Source organism: Erigeron canadensis, chromosome 1 (assembly GCF_010389155.1).
Source record: "Erigeron canadensis isolate Cc75 chromosome 1, C_canadensis_v1, whole genome shotgun sequence".
NCBI lineage: Eukaryota > Viridiplantae > Streptophyta > Magnoliopsida > Asterales > Asteraceae > Erigeron > Erigeron canadensis.
In genome coordinates, this window is record NC_057761.1 from 47,937,156 (window position 1) to 47,947,464 (window position 10,309).

Here is a 10,309-nt window from a genome sequence, read left to right on the forward strand (position 1 = left end):
AATAAATGAATTTAAAAAGTCAACAATGGTTACCTTATAACAGACATTTAAAATTGTGGTAATTTAAAGAGTTGTTAGGCACCTGGCCCGGTCATCATTTTCTAGTAGCCATGCACATTTGGAATCGGCATCAGTTTTACACAAATTGTTAAAGTTGAAGTTCTTTTTAACGATAAAGAGATACTCCCACACATATTGTTAAAAAGGAAGTTCTTTTTCACGATAGAATGTTAGAGAGATAACATTAAGGTTATAGGCACACGAATGTTATGACTTTGATATATGAACGTAATTTTTAAATGTCTTGGTTTTATCATACAAAATTGATTAGCACCGCATCTTGTTGCCCATCAATTCTTTATTTCTATATATTGCAATGATACTTTATTTATATTATTAAAAGAGTAATTATTATTTTATAGACACAGTAAAAATCATCATATATGTAAAACTATATATTATCTTATCATGTAAGTTGATAAAGTTACATTGAAAAACCTTTTATCTTTTTCCTCCTTTTTTTCCTCTATATTATTTATTGCATACGAACCCAAATATGTTAAGACAATTAATTGACAATTTAATCTAACTGGAAGCTGAATGCAACACATCTACATAACAATATGACACATTAAACCAACAAAGTTGATAATGCATCGGCTTAAGACCAATATGCAACAAAACAACCCAAAGATTTGCTAATGTGGCACATTCACAAGTCACCCAACTTTGAATTAAATCTGAAGTTTCCTGTAATTTATTGTAACCAAAATTTACCATCACAAATAGGTTTTCAATACTTTTCAATTGACACCCAAATGGCTATAACAAGTTTTGTTTAAACCACAACTAGTACAAATGGCATTTGACCTGTTTACACAATAATTCAAACAATATCGTACATATATCAAGATGACTATTTTTGTAACAAGTTGTGTTAGTATCAAAGGGAGAGTTCAAAATATCAATACCACTTCATCCTTTCAAAGTTAGCCAAGCTAATTCATCTTTGGCAAAGTTCTTGAATCAGGCCACCTACACCTGTTTTTTTTTTCCCTTTGCCGTAACATTGATTCAACTGACATTGATAACTTGTAGTACGTATTACTTTTAATGTCCAACCAACAAAGATCATGATACATTTCCGCAAGCGATTGCATATTATCTCTCAGCACTAAGGCGTCTATGACTTCATAGCCATTATTATTATTGGTATTCCATCAAAAACGTTAACAACTAACAAATAAGCAAGCATTTAGTGAGTTCTAACTTCTAAGATACTGTCTATCTCGGATGTCATTTATGAGTTTTGAAACATTAACATATAACATTTGTCGCTCATATTAAAAAAAAAAAACCTAAACATCAACATATCAACGCGTTCCAAGCACCGATCATATCAATGTGCTTCAAATAATATATCTATACAAGTAATCAAAGAGCTCACTTTTGTTAACAAAACATCATACTTAGAGTGATCACCTATTTTATTAAATGTATTTCGTAATAACATATTATCATTAAGCATCTATGGACTATGGCCTAATCACCATCTAGTTCTTCATATTCACAAGACATTATCACAACTTCATCATTAGGCATTTTAGTCGTAATTACTCGTTTTCAAGTTTAATATCACAAAATTTAAAACGGGTGATTAATAGGTTCAAGTTGATTGATGGTGATATAAAAACGGTGAATGGTCTCAATCCATTCATCCTCCAACTTGGCTCAGCAACGTGAGAGATAGAAGATTACTTAAATCTGGACCCCACTCTCTTCTCCTACTCTACTCTATCAAATCAATCAAATTTTATTTTTATTTTTTCTAAAAAAAACAAAACCGACACAAATTCACACACACACACCAAACACATTCATATATACTAACACTCCCACTGCCGGCCCACGGATACCTCCGTCGCCGCCGTCCCTGCGATGAATTACAGGGACCACCACTGCCGCCGTCGTTTCTCTCTCGTCATCCAATTTCTCTCCCTAATTTCACTAATCATATACGCCTCTGCTGACGTCACCGTATCGGAAACAGATCAGCAACAGCTGCAGCAAGTTGAGGAAACCGCCACCGCCGCTGGCATTAGCTTTGTAAATAACGCCACCGTGAATGCTACTACTGATAGAGACCGGAGCTTCGCCGGAATGATTGATCGTGCTCTTGAAAAAGAGTTCACTGAAAGTGATCAAAATGAAGGTTTATAATCATACTAATTACAATTAGATCTCTTTGATTTAAGTTATTTACTTAGAGTTTTTCATATCTATATATATGGTTAATTATTATTATCTGATAATGTTAGGGTTTTTTATAATTCTATATTGATTGATTGTTTGCTACATTATTGTTCAACTTTGAGAGATCCTTTTAAGTTAAGAGTTTGACTTATGTTTTTCCTACTTGACCTCTAATTTATATTATTATAATAGTTACTGTTATATGCAAAATATAATAATTATAGATATCAAATAAATGGATCTGTTAATGATGTAGGACTTTGCTTGAATCTGAAGCATATCACAATGGTGGATATTATCATATTCAAATTAGAGTTACTTGGCATCTATTCAACTGATTTCAACGTTTTTGTTTTGCTAACCATGGCTCTAATTAGCAAACCCCAGAATTTTTTTTATTTTTATTTTTGGGTGCTGGCATTAAATTGAATATAATGGGTATGTGTTCTTTTTCCTTGAAAAAAATTTATGATTTGACTTCAAGATACAAGTCTAGTTCATGTGAAACATGTCAAGTATTGAAGTTTAATTATTTTATCAGCATTGATGATGTATGCTTTGATAAAAATGTCAAAACAGGTTTTTTCTTTATATTTTGTTTCATTTTTTTTTTTGTTCTTTTTGGAATATCTAGTTATGAAGATTTTGAAAGTAAGGAAAGTCTTATACAGAAAGAGATAATGCACTTTCTTATGCATCAAATGGATAAATGCTAACCAAACATATATTATGTCATGCATTACGTATTTACTACAATTCTTTAGTTCAGATTCTAGATCTTTAAATTATTTAGCACTGGCCACTAATTAATTTATACTGAAAGCTGTGGTGTACAATGAACTTTCACTCGTTCTAAATTATCAAACGTTTGAACTGGTGGTGCTTTTTCTTCTTTTCTATTTTTTATTTTTACAAATTTACGGCAGTTGATGGATTTCACTATGTTTAAGGAGAAAATGGGAAACCTGGGATCAGATGCCATGTTACTGGGAAAATTGCTTTAGCTTGTTAAGTTATATATAGACTTAGTTGCAGATTGTGAATCAATCTATTAGTATGGTATATTACAATCCATGAGATTTTGGGTGTTATGTTATAGGTATTAGTATATGATGCTTGATGCATAGTATTACTCTCCTATATGAGCTCCACAAGAATAGTTTATGCTCCCTGTTATAATCAAAAATCTGCAGTAAATGATCATTGAAGATGCCCCTATGCAATCTGAAAAAAACTATAGTTACAAGATAATCATCTTGAAGCAAAAGGAACTAACACTTATTCTTTTAAGTAGAGTTAATAATTACTCTACTCCACTTGATTTAAGATAATTATGTGTTTGAGTATTGACACTTTCTATTGGAGTGGCAGAATTTAATATTGCGGTTGGTAGTGGCAGTGTGGCACTGTTTCAATATACCTTCTTATTTTTGTATTAACTGTAGACTACAAGTTACTGCATGAATATATGTTAAGTATTTGGCTTACTTATCGGTCATTGCTAGTGTTAAACCTATGACTGAGTATAGACGCATTAATCTGGAAGCGTTGATGCACATTTCTTGATATTTATTTTTTTCACATGCATTGCATTTTCAGAGAATGATGCAGGAAGCTTCAATAATAGTGTTGCTGGGCAACAGGTTAGTGCTGTCAGGTTTTATATAGTCTCAGATGGATAAATACACTTTAGTTTTTCTCACCAAAATCAGGTTTTTTAAAAAGGTAGCGTGGAATCGTATTCCATTGTAATAAACAAAAATTTGGTTTTCCAGTTAATATGGTTCATCTCTTGCTTTATGTTTACTTGATGATGGGATTCGTCCTCAAGTATTTTTTAAGACAGCTGAAGAAATCCAATTTCTTTAGCTTTTCACTTGTAACTCAATATGTAAAGCATGTTTCTTTGCTTGCTAATTTTTTTATTTTCAATTTTCACCAGGCTGTATTGGAAACTGTAGCCAGGGTCAAGTCCAAGAAAAATGACACAAAAGACGATAAGTATGGACTCTGATCAGTTATTTCAAGCTCTATATTTAATAGCTTATACCTTAATCATAATAATCTTGGTCAAATGCAGAAGTTAGATTAAAGAGTACTACTCATATTAAGACAAATCTTGTAGGTCCTTTCAACTTCATCATGTTTTCAATATGGATAATGACAATGGAGCAGAAGAAACACCAACACTAATTGACAGGAAGGTAAAAACTTGAAGTTTGTTCTGCCTTTCAAAAAAAAAAAAAAACTTTTGTAATGTTATATAATATATTTTAGCTACAGGTATTGATGTATCGTCGTTTTTTGTTCAGGATAATGTTTTTATAATCTCCAATTTCAAATCAAAATATCCCGTGCTACAGTTAGACCTGAGGTAATTTTCCAGCTTCATGGCTATCTTTCTATCAATATTTTGCTACAAAAGCAACATTTTAAATTCAATCATCCAATTTCTTATTGTTGATTTTACAGGTTAATCTCGGATCTTGTAGTTGTTATTGTATCTGCCACTTGTGGCGGCATAGCCTTCGCGTGCGCAGGACAACCAGTATGAACACTCTTTTGGTCTTTGCTTGTGCTCATTTATTTTATCCTCAAATGTGTACTGCTTATGTCTTAATTTTTACATGACTAACTATGGCCATCATTCTGTTTTAACAGGTGATTACTGGATATTTGCTGGCAGGATCTCTTGTTGGGCCCGGTGGGCTGGATGTGGTCAGTGAATTGGTCCAAGTACGTCACCTAGACCTAGTATTTAACACTTCTACCCCACGATTATATATTGTGCTCCTTTACAAGGCTGTAATGATATATAGGAGCTAAAACTTGCTTGTTCAAATTTAGGTAGAAACTGTAGCACAATTTGGTGTAATTTTCCTTCTTTTTGCTTTGGGATTGGAGTTCTCTGTGGCGAAGGTTAGGTTCTTAATTATCACTAATTTGTTATGTCTTACCTACTAACTTTATTCATGTGATCTTGTCAGTGCAATAAACTATTTTAACGTAATTCTGATTCTAGCTTAAAGTTGTTCGGGCTGTTGCTGTTCTTGGTGGACTGCTTCAGAGTTTCTTGTTTATGTGCATTTGTGGGATTACTGCCTCTGTAAGTCAATGATTCCTTTTAACGTCTTTTGGGGCCAGGTTCAGTTTTATGTGTTCACTGTTATCAGTTCTTTTAGGGTATTTCTTTTTTTCAGTTTAGCTTCTCTGATTTATGGAATTGGATGCCTTTTGCAGTTATGTGGCGGCAAACCTTCTGAGGGAGTTTTTGTTGGTGTGCTCCTTTCAATGTCTTCAACAGCAGTGGTAAAGACAATGCAACTTAAATCCTTGGAGTGCATGAACCTCTAATTTCATTATAGCTAACTAAATGTTAATGGTTATTGCAAAATGTTTATTCTGCAGGTCCTGAAATTTTTAATGGAGAAGAATAGTATTAATGCTCTTCATGGACAAGTTACTATCGGGACTCTCATCTTACAGGTCCTTAGCATCCCCCCCCTCTGAATGTCATCTAGATATAGAGCTTGATCCAGTAGACTTACAAACGATCCTATATTCATCCCAATGGTTTTAGATGATATTAGCAACCACTGTGTAAATGATTTTATTGTGCTCTTGATCATATCCATGATGTTTAGTTTACTTTTTTTCTAATAGGATTGTGCTGTGGGTTTATTGTTTGCTCTTCTTCCTGTCCTTGGGGGAACTTCAGGCGTTCTACAGGGAGTAATATCCATGACTAAATCGTAAGTTATTGATATCTTGATCTGTTGACTTCCTCGTTTGCATACTAATTTAGTTCGATGTATAGGATCTTAGATCTTATATTAGGTTCCGGTATTTCATGTTAATGCTTTTCAAATGAAAATGTGTACTTTTCACACTGAATCTGCTTCAATGAATATCAGAGAATTTTGTTGATTTCAGCATACTGATTCTTAGTTAGTCAGGCTGGTGGCGTTGATTGCATTTTTGGCTGTATTATCAGTATTTTCAAGGACTGGCTTGCCTTCGTTCCTTAAACTGATGATAAGCCTTTCCTCACAGGTGTGAAGTTATTTAATGTTTTTCAGGTTTTAAAATTGACCATTTGTATAGTGTTCCCCTTTTAGGCATGTTGACATGTCATTATATATCGTTTATTTATCCTTTCTTAATTGTCTGTGCAGACCAATGAACTGTACCAGTTGGCATCTGTTGCATTTTGCCTGCTTGTTGCCTGGGTATGTGTTTCTACATAATACTTGATCTTATCTTTAAAACAAATCCATGTTGTGACTGCATTTCATGCAGTATCTTATTAGTTTATTCATGTAATTTCAGTCAAGTGATAAGCTTGGTCTAAGTTTAGAATTGGGCTCGTTTGCTGCTGGGGTTATGATATCAACAACCGATCTTGCTCAGCATACACTTGAACAAGTAAGATTGCAGCTGTTTTTTCCTTATGATTTGTTTGGTCACGCCCATTAATTTGGTTTGGAGCAATATAAATAAACCCCTCCCTGATAAATTTAGTTTATAATATTATAGGGAAATGATTTTCGTACCACAAATATTGATACATCTACCACATAGTACAATTGTTAAAACATACCGTACAAACCATTAAAGCATACATGTGGAAGATTAATTAATATATGTGGTACAAGAATCACTTCCCAGTATTATATGTGGCTGTTTCTGGTATTCAGTTATTCTTTCCGGAAATTAGTTTAGTACTTTGACAGTTTCGCTAATTTTAATGTGTTCCAAACATTCTTGTGGTCATACGGTGCGTGTTATCTTATATGATCCCACATCGGCCAAGTATGGGATTGGTTGGTGGTTTATAAGCCTAGGTGTCCCCTCCTTCTTTAAGCTAGCTTTTGGGAGTGAGTTCTACACCTAGCTTATGGCATGATACGCGCCTATTATGGGATGGGATCGTATAAATTGGTATCAGAGCCATCCCTACCTTTCGAGGTTCCAACGCTCGGAGTGGTGGCCTATGGATTGGTGGCTTGGACCCAAGGAGAAGGGTGCCAACTATGACCAACATAGCTGTGACCAACGAGGACGTTGGCTCTTCAAAGGGTGGGGTATTGATATGATCCCACATCGGCCAAGTATGGGATTGGTTGGTGGTTTATAAGCCTAGGTGTCCCCTCCTCCTTTGAGCTAGCTTTTGGGAGTGAGTTCTACACCTAGCTTATGGCATGATATGCGCCTATTATGGGATGGGTTCGTATCATTATCATATATGTTACAATATGTATTGTCGTATAAACCGTGATGAATATGTATTTATCTCAAATGTTCTTGTGGTCATGTAGATTTTGTTATTTTATCTGTTACAATATGTGTTTATCAAAGTAAAACATGTTGACTTTATATAATGATAGCAGTATGTGTTCAGCATAAAGATTCTTGGATTGAAGTGTTTACTAATGCAGGTTGAACCTATACGCAATTTCTTTGCTGCTCTCTTTCTTGCTAGCATCGGCATGCTGATTCATGTTCATTTTCTGTGGAATCACATTGATATCCTGCTAGCATCAGTTTTGTTGGTGGTTATTGCCAAGACAATTGTAATATCCATAGTTGTCAAGGGTTTTGGCTACAACAACAAAACTTCAGTTCTTGTAAGTTTTATCATGCTTTTAGACTTGTAACCCAGTTTTTCGGCAATAGAATGCTAGTATAAGAAATGACTGTTTTTGAACACTCTCCAGTCAGTGTAGCAATTTTCAACTGACTGGTACAATGGTTGGTTAGAATAGTAGCTTGAAACTGATCAATTGGCTCAAAAAGGGTAGAAAGTTGATTAAAATTGTATTTTAATGCGTAAACTTCTTCAAGTCATTGTATTTGAAGTTTCAGATTATATGTGAATAATTATCTGACACACTAGTAAAAAGTCTGAAGTTTTTGTTCAAAAAGTGTGTCACGTCAACCCAACCTGACCTCGCCAGTTCATGAACCTCTACACTTTACTTTCTAAGCTAATAAATGTCATAATCATTAGAAACCTTACTGGTGATGCCATTATTGTAGTAGAATGGATCCTTTTTCTTTGTACTAACAGATTAAGAAAAGGGATGACCCTAATTATTTCAGTTTTCCATGTATTATCATTAATAACTAATAATTTATTTTTATAATGCAGGTAGGGATGTCGTTAGCACAAATAGGAGAGTTTGCTTTTGTCCTTCTCAGTCGTGCTTCTAATCTTCATCTTGTTGAGGTTAGTGTCCAACATATCTGCTGAATCAGTTTCTTCTCTCGTCCTATTCGAACTTGTTTTATGCAATATAGAAGTATAAACTTTGAATATGAAAGACAGTGAATAGAACAAATTTGCTCTCATGAGCGACATCTTTGTTTAATTTCGTTTTATTCGAATTGCACGCTTCAGCTTCTGATACGTCTAACCTTTCAGGGTAAGCTGTACATGCTGCTTCTTGGGACAACTGCTCTTAGCCTGGTATGGATGCCATTATAGTCCCAATTTGTGTGCTAAATTAATATGATTATTAAACTATAGTAATAATCTACAGATAATGTTATCAAGATACACGTTTGGTGTCTTTCAACTTGTTTAACCGACTTCACCAATCGGGCTTCAATATAATAAAAACCAAAACATTCAAAATGCCTCAACTGAAGAAACTAAAAAGAAAGTGAAAAAAGAATGTTACAGCCGGTAGCTTTCAGGCTTTTACTAGCAACATTCCCCCATAATTGGCGGACCAATTATGGATAAAGGTCACAGTTTCAAATCTTGGGATGTTGCACTTTGTCGTTGGTATTGCCCGGCCCCATAGGATGATGGTACACAGTGATAGGTGAACATAGTCTGAGGCTGGACTTTGAGGAAGGGTTTATTAGGGGAAAAAAGTAAGTCCAAATGGGCACATAGGGTTGAGGGTTTTTCCGCCCATATAAACCTTTTGGTAAATAAAAGAATGTTACTGCCGATCATAAAAAAAAAAAAACAGTTCAAGCATCTGATGTCAATCCATGTAGATCCTTTTGGCACTCATGGATCGGTAACACAAGCAATTTTGTAGGTGACAACTCCGTTACTTTTCAAGATTATACCAGCTGTAGTGCATCTTGGCGTCCTCTTACGGTGGTTCACTCCTGATAGTCAAACTGAGGTGAAATCTTTATTCATACAGATGCACATATCAGTGTCTTCTTTGCTTAACATCGTTTGTGAATTGCATTTACAGATGGGATTCAAAGTAGATGGGTTACGTTCTGATAGTGCTAAGCAACGAATTGCTTTGATTGCGAAGGATCTTTTGATCCATGAAGGTTAAATACGGGCAAAAATTGTAAAATTTGAGGGGAATATATCTCATTACCTTGTATGAGTTTTCAAGAACAGCCAGAAAATGGATGAATGAAAACTGTAAGGTTGTTATAACGTACGTGTCTTTTTGCAAAAGTCTCTACAGAAGAAAAAACAATCTTTCCTCAAATGAGGAGATGGGTCAGGAGTTAATCTAACCGATAGGCAACTAACAGGTGTGAAGATTGAGGTATCTTTTTAGTGAACCGTTACTTTCTTCGTGGGTTTGTAATGTAATATAGTGTATGTACGTGGAGAGAACATGAGGAAGTGATTTTAATGTAATTTTTGAATGGCCGATTCTTTGATATAGTAACAATTGTTGCTTAAGGTAGTGTCAGGTATGGACTGTCTGTTGCATTTGTATCTTGGTTTATAATTTTTTTTCTTCTTTAATTGGGAAATGTGGATTTATCTTGAATAACTGAATCTCATCAACCGAGTATAGCGTAGCATGTATTTTATCCACCTGATCTATACTCTAAAGATCTTTTTGGAAACAATGGCATGCATTTAAAAATGTCAACATATTGAATGCAAATGAAGCCCGTTGGTATTAATTTTGTATAAATTTATTAATTTTGTATTCAGTTTTGTCATGCAAAACTGGTTTTGGAACTGCTTTTAGTTTCAAGTTGTAATTATAACTGTAACCTACTAAAAAGCCTGCCTAGCTGCATAGGTATATTTTCTATAAAATTTAATAATTAAATA

General features: G+C 34.3%; 1 protein-coding gene across 1 annotated transcript; it reads left to right on the forward strand.

Annotated features, from left to right (window-relative positions):
* The first annotated feature begins 1,824 nt into the window (after positions 1-1,824).
* Positions 1,825-10,016, forward strand: LOC122580125 (K(+) efflux antiporter 6-like). Its single transcript, XM_043752398.1, has 20 exons — positions 1,825-2,212; positions 3,853-3,896; positions 4,196-4,254; positions 4,379-4,457; positions 4,566-4,627; positions 4,726-4,801; positions 4,915-4,989; positions 5,101-5,172; positions 5,276-5,359; positions 5,494-5,562; positions 5,662-5,739; positions 5,917-6,005; positions 6,210-6,306; positions 6,429-6,482; positions 6,583-6,678; positions 7,692-7,880; positions 8,405-8,482; positions 8,678-8,722; positions 9,309-9,398; positions 9,474-10,016. Exons 1-20 carry the CDS (start codon positions 1,939-1,941, stop codon positions 9,561-9,563), a joined length of 1,800 nt encoding a protein of 599 aa, XP_043608333.1. The 5' UTR covers positions 1,825-1,938; the 3' UTR covers positions 9,564-10,016.
* The last annotated feature ends 293 nt before the right edge of the window (positions 10,017-10,309 follow it).